General features: G+C 43.1%; 7 protein-coding genes across 7 annotated transcripts; 3 read left to right on the top strand and 4 right to left on the bottom strand.

Moving 5' to 3' along the window:
* Positions 1–4,738: 4,738 nt before the first annotated feature.
* GGI43DRAFT_432566 (uncharacterized protein) lies at positions 4,739–5,940 on the bottom strand (the record flags this gene model as incomplete). Its single annotated transcript, XM_083209598.1, has 2 exons — positions 5,176–5,940; positions 4,739–5,113 (listed from the first exon to the last, which is right to left on the bottom strand). The coding sequence occupies exons 1-2, from the start codon at positions 5,875–5,877 to the stop codon at positions 4,739–4,741; spliced, it is 1,077 nt and encodes a 358-aa protein (XP_083062414.1). The 5' UTR covers positions 5,878–5,940.
* A 1,834-nt stretch (positions 5,941–7,774) lies between these two features.
* On the top strand, positions 7,775–9,532 carry GGI43DRAFT_421400 (putative arginine permease; the record flags this gene model as incomplete). Its single annotated transcript, XM_083207947.1, has 2 exons — positions 7,775–8,244; positions 8,347–9,532. 2 exons carry the CDS (start codon positions 7,775–7,777, stop codon positions 9,530–9,532), a joined length of 1,656 nt encoding a protein of 551 aa, XP_083062413.1.
* A 1,097-nt stretch (positions 9,533–10,629) lies between these two features.
* GGI43DRAFT_432564 (2-keto-4-pentenoate hydratase) lies at positions 10,630–11,558 on the top strand (the record flags this gene model as incomplete). Its single annotated transcript, XM_083209597.1, has 1 exon — positions 10,630–11,558. Exon 1 carries the CDS (start codon positions 10,773–10,775, stop codon positions 11,556–11,558), a length of 786 nt encoding a protein of 261 aa, XP_083062412.1. The 5' UTR covers positions 10,630–10,772.
* A 680-nt stretch (positions 11,559–12,238) lies between these two features.
* On the bottom strand, positions 12,239–13,860 carry GGI43DRAFT_306048 (HpcH/HpaI aldolase family protein). Its single transcript, XM_083201613.1, has 5 exons — positions 13,418–13,860; positions 13,259–13,351; positions 13,179–13,204; positions 12,847–13,114; positions 12,239–12,751 (listed from the first exon to the last, which is right to left on the bottom strand). Exons 1-5 carry the CDS (start codon positions 13,587–13,589, stop codon positions 12,486–12,488), a joined length of 825 nt encoding a protein of 274 aa, XP_083062411.1. The 5' UTR covers positions 13,590–13,860; the 3' UTR covers positions 12,239–12,485.
* A 1,889-nt stretch (positions 13,861–15,749) lies between these two features.
* Positions 15,750–17,099, top strand: GGI43DRAFT_306030 (GPR1/FUN34/yaaH family-domain-containing protein). The gene is made up of 5 exons (XM_083201612.1): positions 15,750–16,111; positions 16,183–16,378; positions 16,468–16,578; positions 16,637–16,682; positions 16,735–17,099. Exons 1-5 carry the CDS (start codon positions 16,007–16,009, stop codon positions 16,997–16,999), a joined length of 723 nt encoding a protein of 240 aa, XP_083062410.1. The 5' UTR covers positions 15,750–16,006; the 3' UTR covers positions 17,000–17,099.
* Positions 17,100–17,440: 341 nt separating this feature from the next.
* GGI43DRAFT_432561 (NAD-dependent succinate-semialdehyde dehydrogenase) lies at positions 17,441–19,014 on the bottom strand (the record flags this gene model as incomplete). Its single annotated transcript, XM_083209596.1, has 2 exons — positions 17,441–17,574; positions 17,642–19,014. The coding sequence occupies 2 exons, from the start codon at positions 19,012–19,014 to the stop codon at positions 17,457–17,459; spliced, it is 1,491 nt and encodes a 496-aa protein (XP_083062409.1). The 3' UTR covers positions 17,441–17,456.
* Positions 19,015–19,898: 884 nt separating this feature from the next.
* GGI43DRAFT_432558 (flavin monoamine oxidase family protein) lies at positions 19,899–21,490 on the bottom strand (the record flags this gene model as incomplete). The annotated part of the gene is made up of 2 exons (XM_083209595.1): positions 21,039–21,490; positions 19,899–20,960 (listed from the first exon to the last, which is right to left on the bottom strand). Exons 1-2 carry the CDS (start codon positions 21,360–21,362, stop codon positions 19,899–19,901), a joined length of 1,386 nt encoding a protein of 461 aa, XP_083062408.1. The 5' UTR covers positions 21,363–21,490.
* Positions 21,491–22,050: the final 560 nt, after the last annotated feature.

Here is a 22,050-nt window from a genome sequence, read left to right as displayed (position 1 = left end):
TCTCAAGCTTTGGCTTTGGGTTTCGCTAACCTACCTAGTAATACACAGTGGGCAAATTATTATGTACTTTTTTGTATTGTCTTCAAATAATTTATATGCGGTTGGAGCGATTATTCACGTTTGAGCCGGATGTGCGGTCTTCTTTCAATACCTGTTTCAAAATTATATAGTACAGTGAAAAAAGATTTGGAGAGAGGACATTTGTGCAGAGATAAAAAAAAGAATTCAGATACAAAAGAGCGAGCTAAATCTATGGCGTTATTCATGACATCTTCGATAAATTTTAAGGCGATACTTTTGGAAGCGTATACTTGAGATAGAGAGGCTGTGTATTTTTAATGGCTAGGTTATAACACGCTTCTGCAATTGTTATTATCAAAGAGCTATCTCAAATACTTGCTATTATCATCCTTTCTAGCATTAGCCACTCGTCTTACTCTTGGTATGCATTTGCACGGGATGCGACTGTAGTAATAAATTTTTGCAGTTTTCTTGACCATTGGTATGTTCTAGACTGCTCTACAAGCCGCATGATTTCATCATAGAATTTGCCTAATACCTCAAAAATTCACAATTCCAACCATTTAGTGACTATTATCCTTTGTGAAAAAGTCTATACACCATGTAAATACAGATAGACCCCAAAATTCGAATACGTCAGTTGCCCAGGATCCTAGCCAATAGATATTGACTTGTGAGCACTGGAGTATAATGTTTATTTAAATCATCAGTTGAGTTCTTCTTATTCCACGTGTCTCTTGTGGCAACGAATGATTCTATACTTGTGAATATGTGGACTAAGTATGGGACCATTGTCGGTCTCAAGCTGTTACAGCGCCTAGTCAAAAAACTCTTGTTGCACTAAAACTGGGCCTACCCTGGAATACGCTAATTACTTAAAACATTAATAACTTAATAAAAAGTTAATAAGAATAAATAAAAAATATATTATTTAAAAAGTCGCTTTTTTAATAATTTTAAAGTTAAAAATTTATAAAAATTTATTATATATTAACTATCTTATTATAAAATACAAATATACTAGTTTTTATAAAATAACTTTTTTTTATAATTTTAATTAATTTTAGTATATTTTTTATTATATATAAAATTATATGTAAAATTATTATATTTTAATTATATTATAATTTTATTAATATTTAATTTTATTAAAAAAAAATTTATATAGTAAATATTATATACAAAATTATATTTTATTAAAATTTTAACTTTTTTTTATAAGTAAGGTAATAATTATAAGCCTTTTAAAATAATATAATTTACTGTTTTTTAATATATTAAATTTGCTTACAAGAGATTTTTAATACCCTACTATAGCACAATTTGTAATCTTAAACTTTAATATAAGAAACCTTTATCAGGCCACCAGATTTCTAATAATAATTATAAAATTATTATTATTATTATAAATTTATTTTTTATTTTATTATTATAGATTTATTTTTTATTTTATTATTATAATTTTTTTTTTTTTTATTATTATAATTTTTTTTTTATTTTATTATTATAATTTTTTTTTTATTTTATTATAATAAAAATACTATTATAAAAATTATAAAAATTATAAAAATTAATAAATATTAATTTATTATAAAAAAATTATATTAAACTTATAATAAATATTAATTTATAAAAGTAAGTTAATAAATTACAATTTTTTATTTTATATTATATAAGTAATTTTAAAAATAATAAATAATTTAAAAAATTAAAATAAAAATATAAAAATTATTTTTAATTTAAAAAAAATTATTAATTAATTAAATTTTAATTAAAAAAAATTAATTAAATATTAATAAAAACTTGAACTTAAATTTTTATTTAATTTATTATTATAATTAATAATAATAATAAAAATATTAAAAAAAATTAGTTAAATTATTTTATTTAATAATATAAAAAAGTTTTAATTAAAATTAATTAATTTTTTAAAAACTTTTATATTATTAATATAAATAAACTTTCTTTTTAAAATTATTATAATTATTTAAATAAGTAAATTAAATTAAAAAATATAAATTTTTTTTATTTTTATAATTTTAATAAAATTAATATAATAAAAAATAAAATTTTATTTAATAAAATTTTAAATATAAATTTAATTAAAAAAAAATTATAACTATAAATAATAATTTTTTAAATAACTTATAATTTTAAAAAATATTAATATTTTTAATTTTTTTAAAATATTTTTTTAATAATTTTATTCTTATTATATTAATCTTAATTTAAAAATAATATTTTTTTTAAATTTATAAAAAAACTAATTATTAAATTTTTTTAATTAATAATATTAAATTTAATTTTTAAATTAATAAAATATATTTTATAAATATAAATTAATTATTTTATTAAATTATATATATTAATAAAATTTTAAAATTTTTTTAATAATTTAATTAATTTAAAATATTATTAATAATAAAATTTAATAAGTTACTAATATTTATAAAATTAAATATAAATTTTATTTTTTTTTTTAAAAAAAAGCCTTGGAAATTATATAAATAAATTAAAAACATAATAATAAATAAATTCTAATTTTAATTTTTTTAATAAAATAAGTTTTTTTTAAAAATATATTGTATTGAAATTTATAATATAAAGTTATAAGACATGGTAATTATAAGGGGGTAGCAAACTAGTGATAATATACTCTATAAGTAACTTATATATACAAGTACTCCACTTTTGAAGGGCCTGTTATGAAATCTGGTGGCCTGATAGAGGTTCCCTTAATATATCAGAGAATGCTCCACTATAGTAGAATAATCCACTATAGTTTAGGCTGCAAATGCTCTGAAGACCTGTGAAAGCCTCTATAACTTGATATCGTATTTTGACTACATATCCACGAGAACTGCATTTCTAATCAAGCAAAGATCAATTATGGGTAATAGGGGTCATGATGGCGATACGCATCAATGGTATTAGAGCCAGAAGTCGGCATTTGATGATATTTAAAGATTAAAATTTGCATCACGCCGTCGGATAATCTACACTTCAAGAACTATTGCTAATCGTTGCGAACTGTGAGAACGGAAGAGAAACATTCAATGGCTCTTAAACTAATCGTTCGATGTTACACCTCTGAGTCAGCGCCAGGTAAGTACTGCAGGCTTGAGAATACGACAAGCAGCTATCACTGGAGCTCCTCTGGTAGCATGTAAATAATGGACAGCTTATGGTAATGGTGAGTGACCCGACAATACTGCTGGAGTGGCTGGATAGAAGATTACTGGGTTACCAAGGGAGATCGAGGTTGGTGCTAAACGATTCGCAGACTTTGATCTGGCTGGCAAAGCATTTATTGTAGCAGGTGGTGCTCGAGGCTTAGGCTTAGCCTCAGCGGAAGCACTTGTAGAGGCGGGTGGTAAAGGTATTGTCCAGAAATTTACTAACCATGGAAAATGTGTCATATGTTTAACAATATTACAGTTTACTGTCTTGATCGACTACCAGAACCCGACCAAGAATAGCAACAGGCCTCTCAGCACGTCGTTCCGGAATGGTGTGGTTTATTAAAGTACAGGCAATTGGATGTTAATAAAACCATAGATCTTAATAAAATTATCGAAGAAATTGCAGATCGGAATGGGAGAATACATGGTGTAAGTGCTGCTGGTGGTATACAGCAGCTTACTACAGCAATAGAGTACAAGTCGAGAAATATGCATAGGATGCTACAAACTAGATACACAAAAGCATTCGGGACAGCACATGCAGCGGCCAGAATGATGCTCAATATAAAATCCATGGAAGCATATGTTTGGTGGCTAGCATGTCCGTTTCTGTGGCGAATGAAGGATTATTATCGTCAGCCTATAATTCCTCTAAAACAGCGCTGATACAACTGGCACGAAATCTTGCAATGGAGTGGTGGAGTACCACGGGAACCACTAGAGTGGTATTCGTATTAACTGCCTGAGTCTAGGACACGTAATTACACCAATGATTTTGAAAATCTTCGAAGAGGTACCTGGCTTGAGAGAAATATGGAGCCGAGCAAACATGATGAGCCAATTGGCTGAAACGAGCGAATTTAAAGGCGAGTGCTATTTTTAATGAGTAACGCCATTACCTTTATGATATGGAGTAACATGATCATAGATGGCGGCCATACGGTGTTGTAAAGAGTTATTCTAAAAAGCCCAGTTTTTAAAAACTCTAGCTTGTATGGATTCACGTGGAAACAAAATATTGGCTTTCAGAGCATCTGATGCACAAGACCAAGTACTATCAAACCTACTATATGTTGATATATTAAAATATATTAAAGCCTAAATTGAACTCATTGCCATTGTTATTCTACGATTCAAAGTGAAATGTAAATAGTTTACTCGATGTAAAAGTATTACAGAAGTGGATAATGAAACACGAAACATGAAAATGTAAATAGACACAGACATAAGAATAAATAAATATTTTTATTGGACGTTTAATATCACTTATATGTATGTATTGACAAACCCCCGCTAATAGAAAACTGGACAAATAAATCTCATAAAAAGCAAAATTTTCCTTTTTTTCCTTTTCTCTTCTTTTTTTACAGATATGTAATGGGCAACTGAAAAACATATAAAGATGCCTTAATAACCACGCAAGATTCTTTGTACAGCTGCTGAGTAGACGAGATGTAGCATGTGATAACCGCTTTTTTGTTCACAGAGGCCGAACCTCCAGACTTTATTGCTAATCGCAATGATCATGATGTATTTTAGTTGTTCAAGGGGGTGTAGTCAGCATCAGGCTCATAGACCTCATTGAGCGATGTCTGGATATACTCTAGCTGCTCGGTTAAGAATGCCCTCATCGCTGTGATATCGAACTTCTTGCGCTCAACCTGGCGGCGCTTCTCCTGCTGGAGAGCACGACGAAAGCGCTCTTCGAGGTTGGACAGGCGGTATTCGATATACTGTGGGTAGAGTTCGCTAATGTGGCTGATGACCCGGGAGCCAGTTAGGATGGTCTCATCGCGGACGAAAGGACTCTTGGGGCGGAAGGCGGTGACCATGGCAATGCGCTCGCGGCCACCAAATGCCTTGAGAGCCTGGTGGTAGATGTAGCGTCCCTGCATGACAACACAAGTGCCCTAAGGTAACTGTTAGTGAATATGGCCTCGCGTATTAGAGACTGGAATGACTAGGAACTCACCATTGCGGGACCACGGACTCTCCTCTCTTCGCCGCTCGGGAGCTTAATAGCAGTCTCACCGCCAACCATACCAGTGCAATCAGCAGCCATGGTCACGCAGACGAAGGGGAAGCTGTCATAGTGCCAGGCGACTGCAGATGTTTGATCACCATAGGTGACAACCTCCGGGGCATTCTGGTCGTTGATGGAGATGTTGACGTTGGCAACCTCGTAGTCGAAGGCAGGGACAAGCTCGATACCAGCAGCCTCGGAGACTCTTGCAAGGATCTCAGGGGACCACCAAGCATCGTAGGTGAAGGGAGCGCGCTCGTGACCCATACCACGGACCATGTTAGCGTTGAAGTCAGACTTGAAGCGGCACTCCCGTAGCACAGACTCGCTGAAAATCTCGCGGCGGATCTGGCTGATAGCCTCTTCGGTGAAGAGTGGGAAGGGATCTGTAACAGCAATAGGAGAGATGCCGTGACCCTCAAGGCCAATGTCCTTCATGAGATGCTGGACGACCTGAGTCTTGGGAGCAACGTGCTTCTTGGTGTTCCATGCCTCAGCGGGAACGGCACGAGCCTCATCGATGATCTCCTGAGGGATAACGGCAGTAGGCCGCATAGGATTCCTCTGCTTGGGTCCAATGACATGGGGAGCCTTGTGAGGCGCGACGGCCGCGACAGGCGCGTCAGTGAGCACGGCAACGGAACCAGGCATTTGTATGGTGGGGGTGAACTAAATCAAAGAGATATTTGTGAAGAGTATTTAACTAGATTTAATGTTTTGATTGTTTTGATGATGCTTTGATGATGTTGTGATGATATTGAAGTGTGTAGTTTGTTGATGAAAAGAATGGATGTGATAAGACCAGCTGCTTCTCTTTATTCTTATAATGTTGAGGAGGGGCGTTACGAGTTTGCCATCTCCCCATATGATCAAACTAGTCTAACAATATCCCTTCTTTGTGGGCTCTGGTCCTCACTTTCTCTCTAACTCCCCTACTGGCTGGTTTCCAAGAGACGGCGCCTAGGCTGGCTAGTACACAACCTGCTTCCGATCATCCAATATCTCGACTCTCTTAGACTCACTTTTTGGTCACCTGGAAGAACGAACCTGAGCCGAGAGGTATCAAATTCGGGCAACTTACACACACTACTCTCGGAGACAAGTAGCGAACACTAGTCAGAGGTCTGGACCACATTGGGGTACGGTACGTAAACCCGAGATCTCGGGTGCCTCGGCTTCCACATCCGATCCCTGTGCTAAGCAAGGTCTACTGCATTCAAGCCATTCCGAGCAGTTCTCAGCCTTTTATTCACTGGGGTAAACCTCATGAACACTCTAAGTGGAAACGAATTTCGGGTCGTGCAGATTCCCGCCGTCAGGTGGTATGAGCATGGCACGAGATCGCATAAGGAAACCTCCACTCAACAATGCTCAAATTCACGAGAAAAGAACTGTAACTTGCTGCTCTCTTCGTGTTAATATAGAATAACTTCCTACTGAATGAGTGCATGGCAACCCTTTTTTTTTTTTTTTTTTTTGTTTTGTGGATGATCAACATATTGCCTCATGACGGATGAACACCTTAGTCCAAAGGTTGACCCCACTCTAGCATATCAATCTTTTCTAGAGGTAATACATTAGGTGGTTTATTATCATTCTTACTAAATATGTCTGCTCTGAGAACAAAAACTACCCGTTACACAAATGTGGCGAGCCCAAAGGTTCGTAAGGAGATGGATTATGATCCGCGAAGCGTCCATCTCGGCTCAGGAGCCGACTACATGACCAGGCAAACCTACCGCCACCTTGGGCCAGACTAGTTGAAAGAAGGAGATAATCTGTTCCAACGTGAGAATATTTCGTTGATGTTGTCGTGCATTATCAAAGTTTGGGAACTTTATGGCGCAAAAAAAGCTACCATTCTAGAGAGCAGACTACTAAAAGCTAGCCGGTCTGGAACCAATGTTAGCGCCGCCATTTTAGTGTACTCTCCTTCCGAGACTCTCCGTTAACATGGAAAGAAACGTGGAAAGAAACGTGGAAGGAAGTATGGAAAGGTGGCTTGTGAGGCATTGAACCCCATGGGGTTCTGGATCCGAAGTTAGTATCTGCCATCTACCCCCCGGATTTCCTGGAAAGCCGGCTTCTGGTAGGTCATCGCGACGGTCGGGTGACTGGGGGGGGGGGGGGGGGGGCGGGAGGTGTGGATCGGCCGCTGGGAATTCCGAGATTTTCAGCCTTTCCCCGGTTTTGAGTAGTTTCTACGAGTAGGTGGGGCTACGCCACCGGTTTGCCTTGGGGTAAGGGGACACCACCACCACCATGAACAGGTTCTCTCCAAAATCTGGTACCAAGTAGCATTCTCTACTCCAATGTGTAGTTTATCGGCGGCAAACTTGGATAAAAGTCAGGATACATCACCACATTCCGTTCCCTGTTCTGTTCCTCTCCTCTCATCAAACTCCTCTAACCTTCCATTCTTCTTCTTTCTATTCTTTCTCTCAACTGTCCTATCATATGAGAGGATAGAAACATATCTTCATTGAAGATGTCTAATCTTGAGGCGAGTCCAGCAGCATCAGAAAAGCCTTCATTGCGCACCTCCTCCATGGAGAAGCCCCGTGATGCGCACGCCGAGGTTGTCGACCATGGCGCCGGCGTGCTCTATCCGGTCACTACCGCTGGCGAGCTTCATCGTGAGATGTCCATCCGAACCATCTTTATGCTTGGTATTGGAGGTGGTATCGGCACCGCACTGTTCGTCAGTATCGGTGGTGCTCTAAACTCTGCAGGGCCCGCCGGTTTGCTTCTTGGTTTCATCGTCTACAATCTTGTCCTTGCCAATATCAACAACTCCATGGCCGAAATGACAACCTACATGCCCGTTAGCGGTAGTTTCATTCGATTAGCCGGTCACTGGGTCGACGACGCACTTGGTTTTGCTGGTGGCTGGAACTTCTACATCTATCTTGGTCTTATTGTTCCTTTTGAGATCACGGCTCTGAGCCTGGTTCTATCATATTGGAGTTCCCATATACCTGCGGGAGCAATTTGTGCAGGCTGCATCGTGCTCTATATGTGAGTTGAGAACCCATCCAAGAAACACAAGTTGGTATCAATATATATCTATATATACCTATATATAAAAGAGACCCACTAACAGCGACTTCTCTTGCATAGTGCGATCAACGTCTTTGCCGTTCGAGTTTATGGTGCGGCTGAGTTTTGGCTCTGCAGTGGCAAAGCATTCCTCATGGTCCTCCTCATGATGTTTACTCTAGTCACTATGTGCGGCGGTAACCCTCAGCACGATGCATTTGGCTTCCGACACTGGAAAGACCCTGGGCCGTTCCTGGAATACTTTAGCACTGGCACCACAGGAAAGTTTGAGGGGTTTCTCACGGCCCTCTGGTCCGCGTCCTTCACCTGTGTTGGACCTGAATTCCTTAGCATCGCAGCCAGCGAAGTTAAACACCCCCGTACGTATGTCAAGAAGGCCTACAAGGCCCTGTATGCACGCATACTGATTTTCTTCATCGGGGGCTGCCTGGCCGTCACCATCATTATTTCGCCTACCGACAAGGTCCTAGATGCTCTCTACAGGAAAGGCAGCGGTGACAGCAGAAGCGCTGCTGCCTCACCTTACATTATCGCCATGCAAAATCTCGGCATCAAAGGTCTACCTAATCTGATTACTGCTCTATTTGCTACCACCATCTTCGCTGCTGGTAACACCGTACTTTATAGCGCAACCCGATGTCTTTATGGCCTAGCTCTCGAAGGCCGTGCCCCCAAATTCCTGAGGAAGGTCACCAAATCCGGCACCCCCATTTACTGCTTCGTAGTCACCATGATATTTCCCCTTTTATCCTTGCTGCAACTCGGAAGCGGCTCTTCCACCGTCCTCACTTGGCTTATTAATCTCGCCACCGGTGCTACCCTGATCTACTTCATTACTGCTCTCATCACCTATATCCGCTTCCACCGCGCCTGTCAGGTCCAGGGTTTCAACCGCGACAAGCTGCCTTACAAGGGTTGGTTTCAGCCATATAGTGCATGGTTTGCTCTTATCTTTGAGATCATTATCATCTTCTTCTATGGCTACCGATCTTTGGTCCCTTTCAACGTCAGCGGTTTCGTAACTGCTTACTTCATGCCCTTCTTCGTGCCGTGTCTGTTTCTCGGCTGGAAACTCATCAAGAAGACCAAATTCATCAGGGCGAAAGATGTTGACTTGGTCTGGGAGGCCCCTCTCATTGATGCATATGAGGCCTCGCTGGAAGAGGCCCCCGTCGGCTTCTGGAAGGATGTTTGGCTAATGCTACGGGGCTGGGGTCCCAAGAAACACAAGGTGGATAAGGTCTAAAAGGTTGATATTTGAGCGCCTGGAGCCTGCTCAGTATCACTCACTTTAGCATGTGATGTAATGGTATACTTTTAAAGAAATATTATAGTGTTGAGCGCAATTCATCATCTATGACGGTATCTCTTTGAAACATGTTCTGCAGTATTTCTCGCATGCTTGGTGACTTGCAATTCTGCATTCAATGTGTAAACGCTCTGCTAATAGTATTGCCCCCTGGCACTGCTGCCCCTGGTTTTCGTATTCCTTATCAACCAGAGCAAGCACTCAGTTTGGAGAAGCTCCGAAGCAATAAGTGGAGTGGTAAGCGCGATCGGTCAGCAAGCCCCTCAACTAATCAGAGCCTTGGAATTTGTAAAGGGGCATATCACAGGGTGCCTATGTCAACCACGACATCTAACTAGACTATGGCATGGTGGGAAATATGCTTAACATCCTAGAACTCCGTAATAACGGGTAAGAATATATCCACTCAGATGAGACCCCATGGCCTAGTTCTCTCATCAAGATAAACATTTCCCAGTTTTCAGCGCCACTCGTCGGCAGGACCGCATTCTGCCCTTGAAAAGTACATCTCGGTTTCACAAGCCGACGACCCATATTCGGTACCCACAAAATATTACCCCAGACGTGCAAGCGAGAAAACTATTGTGCGGAGCCGAAGACGCTAACCCGTGTATGTCGCTAGTATATCAGAGAAATCCCAGCAGTCTGCTACGCGTATTACTCTAGTTGCTTCTTTAGGGGCACACTGGCATTTCTATTAGGCTACGGCATTTAGAGGGTGGCATTCAAGTCTTGGAGGGGATCCGCCCTGCTGCAGCTGAGCTCCGATCTAGGCAAGCTTCCATGCATGTCCTGTATCCGACAACAGATATAGATGCTGTTCCGAATATTGCTATGTATCTCTCTCACGGATGCCCAACCCGAGGCGTCCCTGTTATCACCCAAAATTCCACCCAGTTTTTTTTTTTTTTTTAGCAGCCATATTGGGAGGGTGGGGATTCGCCTGCTGAACCTGTGTTCCCGATGAGCATCGGCTTTGTCGGAATATCTCTAGGGCTATCTCATTAAACGTGGGACTCTTGATCGGGTGATAGTCAAGGCATAGATGGGTATATATGTGTATTATCATTTATTAGGTGCAGGTTAAACAGCCGTAAACGTGATTTCTTCCTCGTACGACTTTAATTTACTCAGACCCTATCCTCATCCATACCATATCAAGCCCATACCGGAGACTATGAACACTCAAGAGCTCAACGACATTGCGGTTGCCCTGGAGAAGGCACGCATCAGTCAAACTCCTATTGACCCCCCCAAGAAAACCTACCCTAATCTTACCGCCGATGACGCCTTCGAGGTTCAGAGGATAACCGTACAGAATGCAGTCAAAATTGGCGATCGCCTTGTAGGATACAAGCTGGGCAACATCGCCAAGGTCATGCAAGCTGCTTTCGGCCTGGATCATCCAGACTACGGCTTCCTGCTGGCTGGCGGCTTTCTGCACGAGGGCCAAAAGATCTCTCTAAGCAAGTTTATCCAGCCGTACGTCGAGCTGGAACCTGCGTTCGTCCTCAAGGGCCACCTGAAAGGTCCCAATGTGACCCTCGCTGATGTGGTCCGTGCCATTGACTTTGCCATCCCTGCTATTGAGATTATCGACTCTCGTGTCAAGAACTGGGCTATCGGCCTCGAGGACACTCTGGCCGACAACGGCTCCCAGGGCGGCATTATTTTGGGTGGCACCCCACGTCAGATCACCGACCTTAATTTACATAACACCAAAGGTGTCTTGAAGTTCAATGGGACGGAGATTATGACGGGTAACACGCAAAATATCCTGGGTAACCCGCTGGCGGCTACGGCCTGGCTGGTTAACCGCCTCGCGCAGTACGATGTTGAGTTTCTGCCGGGTCAGGTCATCATGCCCGGTAGCTGCTTGCAGGCGATGCCGATGGACAAGCCTGGCCGGTGGACCTGCAGTTTCGAGGGTTGGGGAACTATTGAATTCGATGTTGTGGAGTAAAATAGGCATTACTACAGGGCTTGTATGGTTAGGCGCTAGGTTGGGTACCCATAAATTTTGATTGAGCCAATAGGATATATATGATTTTAATTACATCTTTCTCGGGTTCTAAATCCGACCCTCGCATCCCAAAAATACCAGAAAACATTTGATCAGAATGGAATCTCCACATGTGATTTATTTTCTTGACTTTCAACAGCAACCATTGCGATTTCACGGAACAGAGCAGATGCGTCTTTTCAAATTGCTCTCTGCTTCCACGTGGTGACCGTGCTTCATCGCCACCTAAGTTTTGGCTCCCCTCATACCTTTCCCCATTATTTCTTCAGCTGCTATTTTATACAGATTAATAAGTCGGATCATCATTATACGGTCATGAAATCATGTACTCCAGATTACCCCCTTGTGTTAATTAGAACTTGCTAAAATGCGAAAGAGCAAATCTTGAATAGAGTTTTACGTCATATCAAAGTTACATGTATCGTACCTATTTCAACTTTGCCCAAATCTTCCACTTCCAAATAATGATAGTTTTTGACATTCAAGCTTCACTATGCATGCGATATTGCATTTTAGTCTTTAGAATGATGGATTTGGTCAAAAGCCATGCTAAACATCGGCTTAAGTAGTATGGAAATTGTTCAATAGGAAGGTAATTTGAAGGTATTCCTTGAGAACATGTTAATTTTGAATTGACATATATTAGTTGTGATATTCAAGTTATATACTAGATGCTACCAGTTGTCACGTCTGGTTAGCAGGGCGCTAAGTGACTTGCTCAAAAATAACGAATAGATACTGCGCCTCCCTTGCACCCAATCCCATACAGACGGTTCTTAAGCTTCGAGGCCGTCTCGTACCCGCTCTCGCTCTCGGGACCTGTTTTTTTACAAGGCTCACCTAGAGCCCATCATCGACAGTCGGACATTAAAAAACGCCTGATCCATCAGGCTTTGAATCACCTTTCGCAAAGCTCAATTCTTCCCTAGCGATGTGCTGAATGGCAGTGTAATCCGTGACCGCGACGATCATGTCATATCCTTGTTCGGCAAACTCTCGCGCTTGATTCGAGTCTTTGCAGTAGACGCCGCACTTCTTTCCTGCTTTGCGGGTTGCAGCCAAGATTCGCGACATGGCGGCCTTCAGCTGCGGGTTAAGAATACCCTTTTGGACAGGGTAGCCGATGTTGTTTCCTACGCATCGGCCGTCAGCCCAATCAAATTATACCTTTTGCAAATAGGAAAGAAAAAGAAGAGGACTCTTCAAAAGTTTAGATTCAGTTACATACCAAGGTCGAACGGCCCAATGAAGAGGGCGTCGACACCGTCGACGGCTGCGATCTCCTCGACACTCTCAAAAGCCTCTTTAGTCTCGATCTGTATGATGGTGATGAGGGCGTCGTTGGCCTGGTGCAGATACTCAGTCAGAGTAGGGTTGGGCTCAAAGCGCTCGAGGGCAATGAGGGAGCCGAAGCCGCGTCGTCCGTCAGGCGGGAATTTAGCGTCGATAACGAGCTGCTCTGCCTCTGAAACGGTACGGACTAGGGGAACGAGGATCTATGGAATATTTACTTAGTATGAACATTATATAATAATATTAAGTATATATAATTTTACTTACTCCATGGGCTCCGCTGTCCAAAGCACCTGTATTCCATTCAAGTTAGAAGAAAGGGTATTCAAGGCAGAATAGACACTCACGCTTGATCATCCATCCTTGCATGTCGGGTAGTCTGACTATGGGTGAGCACCCTACCGCAGCGATAGCCGGGACGGCCTCGTGCAGGGCGGCATCTGTATACTTCGTATCAGTAATTTGCCGCTTTGGTTCTAGTGAGAGAAGCCTTGACTGGTTCTCACCGTCAATATTCCCGTGCTCGCAGTCGACCAGAACCCAATCCACGCCAGATCGGGCCAACAGTCTGGAAATATTGGACCCAGGAAGCATCTGCCAGGCACCGAAAGTCTGCTTATCCTCCAAGAAGGAAGACTTGAGGCGGTTCGCCGCTTGCAGGGTAGTAGGTTTAGGCATGCTCAAGGTAAAGAATTCCAGCACAAACAATGAAAAGCTAAATCCAGAATAGAAGTTGTCTAAAGAAATTTGAAGGGATAGGAACTGGTGGTGATTCTGTAACTATGGTAGATATTGATCCGAAGGTAATTAACATCGTAGGGAATTGACAGCAGTATCCGTGAATATGCTCAGAGTATGATGGGGAAGGAGACACACGGATCGGGTCCGAGTTGGGACAACTTGCACCATTATCAAGCATTACCCGATCACGGATGTATCCCGAGCGGGCGGAGAGGCTAAGACTTTGTCAAGCTTTACCTCAGGTCCTAGATTTCCCTTCTCCGCATTTTCCCCCAAGACTCTCCCGATAGTGGATCAGCTCCTCCCTTGAAAAATCGTGCGTAGCTACTCCGCATTACTGTAGCCTTGGAAGCATCCCGAGAAGGATATTGCACTTCCTTCATAGACGTCGTGGGAAAACTTGAGGGAGCAAGCTAACGCCGGTTCTCTAAGATGTTACAGTCTTCACTTCGCTAAAAGCGACCTCATCGTATGCTTTTAACGAAGAAATAGCACATTTTTTATTCATGCGTGTTATAATTACTATGCCTTAATGGCTTAATGTCCTTAGCTCTGCCCCCATTTCTACTGCGAAAACATGAAGATACGTTTGCATCATGTATTTGTGTCCGATAAAAAGCTCCCATGTCTTCAGTTTGTGCCAAACTCCTGTAGTGCTCTTTTACCCTGTCATTTAGCCTGTATGCCTAACAGAGTTTTGTTTCAAATGTTGGTAAAAATCTCGGCCAAGGCAGAGAGATCTTGTGTTCGCATCTCCATGAGGTGCTCATGCGCCTCGTGGTTAAGCAGATCAAAGCTAGTTTGGGCGAAGTGAAAAAATTACCCAGGTCTTTTAGTCCGATGAGACATGCTCATGTTTTCAATGCTGTTGGACGACTGTCCGTAATCTTTGCTGGAACACCACGCCGAATAGCCGACTCTGGTTCTGCCGGGTACTGTGAAGAGTACAGAGGAGTTGATTGTGACGACCACAACTGCTGTGAGCTGTCTAAAGATCGTCTCTTTTCCCGGAGAGCAGCGACCAAGTTCCTGGAGAGATGCGCGGAGAGGGTGTACGTGGGCGACATTGTTGTTGGTGGAGGATTTGGTGGACTTGTTGCCAGATGTTGGAGTTAGACAGTGCTTGTGCTTAGGTGGTTTTTTTATCCAAAGATATTCAACATGAATAGAAATTTTTGAGATCACTGCTAGGAATTGCTCTAAGAGTTTACGCCAGCTGAGGAACAATGGAGAGATGGGTAGCGTATAATAGCCAATGGTCCCAAGATGCATCGTTGTTTAGGCAACCTCCGTGATGGCGCTGAAACCTGATCATAATGACCCATGTAGCCACACTCTCCCTCTGCAACAGGCAATGGGAGCACATCTTCGGCTTCATAGTCCGATGCGGCTGTAAGACGCGAGCTGTGGTGGCGGGGTGGTGTTCGGGTTCCTTATCCGACCCCGCATCCGCATGGACTGAGAACATCCATGTTTATGTACCTACCATACCTACCTTATATGACTATCGGTTATGTACCCACTAATAAACTTAGCGCTCAAGATGATTTATACGCTGTCTCCAGGTAAGCCACACCACGCGGGGTATCCGAAAGTCAAATAACCTTCTAGCGTATTCATTATGATATTTTATCTCAGCCATCTAACCCAATTACTGCAACGGCTTGTGTTTTGGCAGAAGAGAGCAAAAGGTACATGTGCCTTCCGGCTTCCTTGCTGCGTCGCCTCTCAAATGACAACCTGCTGCTGTGCTGGGATGTGGATAATTCTACGACTCCCCATATTTCGGCCCCATCGTTCACTTTTACGCAACGGTAACCATGATTCTATCCCGCACTAAGCGCAGAAACGATAATACGTACGGGGCATATGACGAGAATTGCGAAGTATGATCCCCATATCCCCAGCAGTCCCATAACCCGATAGGCCAAATATTATGCAACACTATCGGGTTCCCTCGGAATGTTACGTAAACATGGCAGCCTCCCAATCATATCGATTTCCTTGCCGCTCGGCCCCCAGGGGATTTCTCTTAAAAAGCAATAGAACAAGCTTTGGGAGGTTAAATTGCCCCCAAAATAATGACCAGAGCCATGCAATTACCAACGGCTAGCACCCTAGGACGTGCTAAGTAAAGATTAGCGGGAATCTAGACGATACTGCCGACGCCACCATATTGATGATGTCTGAGGGTTAATAGCCGAGTATACTAGATGAGCAGACTGCCTTTCCTTTTTCCCACTCTAGGTTTTGTTCGTCGAATCTTTAATCCAAAAAGCAATTGCTACTGCCACCACCCCTTTGATTAGGCCTACCGCGTACTTGATGATTTTGTGATCCCGAGAACTCACATCATGGCGCCGTCACATTTGATTTCTTCAGTAACCAATGGTGATGAGGAGAGTGTCGAGAAAGTCCGGGTGGTATACCAAAGCCTTGCACCAAGGCTCGCCAATCCTGTGAGCGCCGAAACAAAACCCAACTTTCGGATAGAAGTGAATATTAACGACCATATGTTAAATCTTTCCAGTCTCCCCTCGCTATGGGCGGCTTTGCAACAAGTCTCCTCACCGTTTCTCTTGCAATGATGGGCTTCCGAGGCGTTTCGAATCAGACCGTCTTCGTCGGAGACCTATGCTTCGTCGCCTGCGTTGCACTACTCATATCGGCCCAGTGGGAGATGGTACGTGGTAATACCTTCTCGTACACAGTACTGAGCGCGTTTGGTACGTTCTATTCCCCCTCTTCGCTAAAAGAATGAGATCTCGGTCGTGTTTCTTGCTATTTCTGACACCGATTGTGTGCCAATAAATAGGCCTTTTTTACGGTGGTTATGGCGCAATAATGATACCTTCATTGGGTGTGGCTGATGCATTTGGTGGCTACACGCCTGAATTTTACAATGCAATGGGGTTTTTTATTTTAAGTACACGAGATGTCATTCTCTTCACGCTTCAAGGTTGTCAAATTAACCAGATTCGCAGTTTGGGCCGTTCTGAATATCTTTTTCCTTGTCGCAAGCGTTGCCTTGTAAGTCGAGATCAGTCTTTGACAGAGATGAACTTGGACTAATAGCTTGTAGTAATTTCGTGTATATTTGCATATTTATCACCATCGAAGTTTGTTTTACGCTGGATGCAAGCTCGTACTTTGTACTTGCGGATGGGAATACGTCATTGTTCATCGCACTTCAGAAAGGCGCTGGTGTATTCGGCTTCTTGGCAGGATTGCTAGGCTTCTATACTACCGCACATTATTTATGTCAAGATGTCCTTCCATTCGATATTCCAATGGGAGATACTTCTCGAGTAGTGAAGCGATGGAAAAAAGCAAAGAATATGGAATAAAAAACCCCCAAGTTTCTGCGGTAGTTTGTAGAAAGACACAAGTTGTCTATAGTCTCCATACACATCGCCTGCAATTTCATGACATTGTGTTTTTGCGTTGTCTTTGCTTTATTATTATAATACCGGAGACGATTGTAGTTTTCGGTATCTATTTTAAGCTGTGGCTATCTACCATGCCTCGCGATCTGCCTGATATCCCTCATCACAAGCCTACCAAATATGTATGGGACAAACGTGTCATCTTTATCAGCCTAAAGGACTTTCAAATAATTATTCAGCTACAGTTAAGCTATATTTAATCAGAATAATTGGGGCAAAGGATAAATCGGGAGTATTTGTAAAGAAGCTTAGAAAATGTAACTTTGGCCCAGCCTTGCATTTATTTTCTGCGCCTATTCCTATAATATTTGAATATTCTATTGCATAAATGTACACATGTTTGAACAGATGAGTTATCTTATAATTTGTACTCAGTATTGATTCCGCCAGTAACGATCGTCTTGAGGACTAAATAGTCGTCCACACCGTATTTACTGCCTTCACGACCCATGCCTGAGTGCTTAACCCCGCCAAATCTAGATTCTGGTTAGTCCATTTTTTTTTCCCGTGAAGAATCAGGTTACAGAGGGAGTTGAAACTTACGGGGTCGCCGGATCTGATATAACGCCTGTATTGATGGCAACCATGCCAAACTCCAGTCTCTCAGAGACGCGATAGGACGTGCCCAGGTCATTTGTCATGACATAGGATGCCAATCCTACTTCAACACTATTGGCTCGTTGGATAACGTCGTCCTCTGTTTTAAACTTCGTCAAAGCAGCTAGAGGACCGAAGGTCTCTTCGCTCATCACTTTCATTGAGTCATCTACATTACCCAAGACGGTCAGTTCAAAGAAGTTGGGACCGAGCTTCGATAGTCGCTTGCCACCCAGTAAAAGCGACGCATTCTTACTGAGAGCATCCTGTACGTGCTCTTCGGTTTTACCGATGCCGGTGGTTAGAGGTCCGTGGGTAACGGAAGAGTCGGATCCGACTCCAACACGGTACTTTTGGACTTCTTCTACTAAGCGTTTGCTAAAGCTCTCGTAGATCCCCTCCTGAACGTAGATTCTATTTGCACACACGCAAGTTTGGCCAGTAACCTTAAACTTGCTGGCGAGAGCACTGGCCACGGCCACCTCGACATCAGCGTCGTCGAAAACGATAAAGGGGGCGTTGCCTCCGAGTTCCAGGCTCAGTTTCTTAAGGGTACTGGCCGACTGCTGCATAAGCAGCTTACCGACTCTAGTGGAGCCAGTAAATGAAATCTTCTTGACTGTATCTGACTGGCAGAGAGCGAGGCCTAGTGCTGGGGTATTGTTGAGCGCTGTTACTACGTTGAAAACGCCTTTGGGTAGGCCAGCGCGCTCTCCCAGCACAGCTAGGATGTTTGAAGTAAATGGCGTTAGGCCGTCTGACTTAAGTACAACTGTGCAGCCAGCAGCAAGCGCAGCGGCAATCTTGCGGGCACCCATAGCCATGGGAAAGTTCCAAGGTGTGATCAAGCCGCACACGCCGATCGGTTGTTTGAGGATCTGTGCTCGACCTCCTGACGTGCCGTGCGGAACAACGTCACCATAAATCCGGGGCGCTTCCTCAGCGAACCATTCGAAGAAGCTAGCTGAGAAGAGAGCCTCGCCTTCAGCGTCGCCTTTGGCCTTGCCGTTCTCAGCGGTGATAACTTTGCCAATATCTTCCTTATTCTCGACAATCAAATCGAACCAAAGCTTAAGGATGCGTCCTCGCTGACGGCCCGGGAGCGTCCGCCATGTTAGGAATGCTTGTGAAGCGGCCTGGATAGCGTCCTCCAGGTCAACAGTGGTAGACTCGGGACATGTTCCAATGACCTGCCCAGATGCCGGATCTTGAATCTCAAAAACCTTGTCAGATTTTGACGACACCCATTGGCCGTTGATATAACTCTTCTCAACAATTAAGCTGGGGTCTTTCAGACCAGTGGCAATTGCAGGAGGCATTGTGAGATACGTTTGATGGAGAGCGAACTGTATGCTAGAAGAATAACGACTGTTGAGGATACTATACCCTTCAATTATCTGGCAGCAGTGGCGCCCCTTTCAATATTTAAGACGCTCTGATTTTCTACTTGAAATCTCATTGGGTTTGTGTTTGGTCATGTCCTCCTTGCTTAAACAATGTGGGAGCTCGGGTGGAGATCCCGAAATCCTCAAACAGAATATCCCTGACCGAGGAATATCTTCGCTGATCTGATTCATGTTTTTTTTTGCCTATACAAGTTACTATCTCCACCCCATTTCCCGAAGAGCTGCAGTCGCTCGGGTTCTCATCCGACCGACCTCGGAGAGTAGGCGTGGCGCTTCCGAACTCCAAAGGGAGTAGTGCAAGGTGTCTCCACTTACTCCATAGGCTCTAATGTAAGTGAAGCCAACCAAAACTGAATACGACGCCGCAACTTCGAGGCAAGACACAGCTACCGCTTATTCGGGCATGTCCTCTGGCGCATGTGAGATGCTAATCTCAGATTAGTACCAACTGGGATATGTTACTACAGTAGAGGGTGAGGGCTACCACAAGTCATGAATTTGTTTTGCGATTCCAAGATTTGGCGATAGCTATATCAACTTGCCCGCTTATGGTTGCGCAACGCAAAAAGTCATGAAATATCACATCAGCCGCCTACAAAAATTAGAGAAGACGTATACACTTTGCCAAATACTGATACGCTCCTTAACTGAAACCATACAGAGCTAGAGACAGAGCAAGGGTCATTTGTAATGTAGATACAATTTCATGACTTCATAGATCAAAACCGTAGCGCTATCGATGTAACATAGTTTAATCCCAATGTTAAAATCATCTCTGAAATATTAAAAGCTCAGCCTTACAACTTGGGTGTTGATATGGGCTCTCGAAGAGCAATAATAACCTCATCAGCACCCTTTTCTCCGGATGCAAGAGCACCCTCCATGTAACCCTTCCAGTCCTTAGAATATTCGGTTCCAACAAAATGGATGTTGTTAACAGGCTTCCCGTAAACATCAGAGAATTCCGTGTAGTCACCAATAGCAGTGACGGGCGCTAAAGCACCTCTGCTAAAGGTTTCATGCTGCCAAATTTGATCTATATACTCAGCTGGGCGATGTGCCTGAGAGTCGCATCCTAGGTTAAAGCATGCTGATAGTTGATCCAAGATGGCTGCACGACGCTCTTGAGAATGCATTTTAGACCACTTCTCACCGGGCTGGCCGTTGACAAAACAGGTGAAGCTATAGATGCCTTCCTCGTCGACACTAGTATCGCGGACGACACAGGCTGGGCCTTGGTAGCTCATAATGAAGCCATTAAATCCTAGATCCCTCCACCAAGGCTGCTCGTAAACGACTATGGCCTTATTATAGTGCCCTAGCCGGGTAGAGTTGGTGACCTTCTGGATAGCTGCTGGGAGAGGAGGGGAGAAATTGAGCTCTTTGTACATTGTGCTAGGGATGGAAATGATGACCTTCTTAGCCTCGAAAGTCTTGCCGTTGGCCGCAATTATGGTAACGTGAGATTTTGTATCTTTGATAGAGGTGACTGGTGAAGAGAGATGAATATTTACGCGTCCAACAAGGTTAGCAATGCCCTTGGCGATCGACTGCGTGCCGACGGAGAGTCGCATATAGTTGCCGCCTGTGTGATCATCTGCGCGGACGGCTAAAAGGCCACGATTGGAGCGGCAGTAGTCTATGAACCAAGCGGCGGATTCTTCTGTGGACTCGATACCGTGCATAACGCGAGTCCATAGGTTGACCATTTTTAATGTTTGAGGGGATCCACCGAGCGAGCGAACATACTGGTCTAGGGACACCTGATCGTCTTCTGGCCGCAGACCATTGGGCTTCAATGACTCTCTCTGGATGTGGTCTCGGATTCTCTCAAGATTCGCCTTGTCTTCTGGCAGAAACTGAAACGGAATGGGTTAGCCATCTATCAAAGCGTGATGTCTCGCGCTCAACCTGCGAATTACAGACTGATACCTCACCTCAGGAGTGGTTCCTTGAGGGAACTCGATCCGTTTTCCATCAGCTAACATCAGTACAGCCGTATGTCCCAGTCTTTGTTTGGTCACTTTGTCCCTGAGGCCGAAGCGGTTGATATAAGACCAGACCCGGGGCTGAAGGGTGTCGTTCACCCATGCTGCTCCAAGATCAGCAACACCACGTCCATTGGATAACGGGACCGTCCAGCTTTTGCCGCCAACACGGTCTCTAGCTTCGACGACGGCGACAGAGAGGCCAGCTTGCTGGGCAGAGTAAGCCGCTTGAAGGCCGCTGAAGCCAGCACCTATGACTATCACGTCGAACATTTGACTTTCTATTCCGGGTTATCTCTCACAGGAAAAAAATATGCCAAAAACCTAACAAAAGTTTGAAATAGGTTGGTCATTCACCTCTGGCAGATATAATGGCCATATTGCAATTATATTAATTACAGCGTTCATCATTTCCTTTTGGGGTATAATACGACTGATGCTAGATTGGGAAAATACGCAGGCCTATGTCCCAGTTCTGTATAGCCATGCATCCGACAAACCCGACGCTAAGGTGTGGAGGCCACTACCCCCACCATCGGACGCTGGCGCAGATTCCGATGATCGGTCGGAGTGTGTTATTGTATTGAGATGCCCCAATACGACCTCTCTTAATGTCAGTAGCCGAGCAGAGGAGACTGCGGGGATAAGACCACTAAACTAGTGCGAAGAATTGATAGAAGAGCTCCATGTTTTCACTTATGTGGGAAGTTTTGAAGTATATGGCCTCGCTGATTTCTCGATTTATATTGAACGTATCGGTTATTCACTATTTAATAAAAGAAAAGGAGATCCAATCAAGTTTTCACTCACGCTTTTTAATAATAACAACCATTGAACTGTAATTGCCCATGTGCTGAAAGAAATTGTAAAAGCTCTACAAAATACACGCATCAACTGAGCCTCTGTCGAAGATACATGTATATTCTTCGCTCAGGATGAAAAGAGTGCCTGGAGTCTAGAA

The sequence above is a fragment of the Trichoderma evansii genome (assembly GCF_050947405.1).
Source record: "Trichoderma evansii strain SZMC 28006 chromosome Unknown GGI43scaffold_5, whole genome shotgun sequence".
NCBI lineage: Eukaryota > Fungi > Ascomycota > Sordariomycetes > Hypocreales > Hypocreaceae > Trichoderma > Trichoderma evansii.
This window is presented reverse-complemented; position numbering and strand designations above follow the sequence as displayed.

Bases quoted from the DNA above. Each gene is read 5' to 3' on its own strand.
- GGI43DRAFT_306030 (XM_083201612.1), top strand. From the start codon at position 16,007: ATGGCGCCGTCACATTTGATTTCTTCAGTAACCAATGGTGATGAGGAG. The intron at 16,579-16,636 runs GTACACGAGATG...CCAGATTCGCAG, and splicing joins AATGGGGTTTTTTATTTTAA to TTTGGGCCGTTCTGAATATC. The intron at 16,683-16,734 runs GTAAGTCGAGAT...AATAGCTTGTAG, and splicing joins CTTGTCGCAAGCGTTGCCTT to TAATTTCGTGTATATTTGCA.
- GGI43DRAFT_306048 (XM_083201613.1), bottom strand. From the start codon at position 13,589: ATGCCTAAACCTACTACCCTGCAAGCGGCGAACCGCCTCAAGTCTTCC. The intron at 13,205-13,258 runs GTGAGTGTCTAT...AATGGAATACAG, and splicing joins GCAAGGATGGATGATCAAGC to GTGCTTTGGACAGCGGAGCC. The intron at 12,752-12,846 runs GTATGTAACTGA...GCCGATGCGTAG, and splicing joins CATTGGGCCGTTCGACCTTG to GAAACAACATCGGCTACCCT.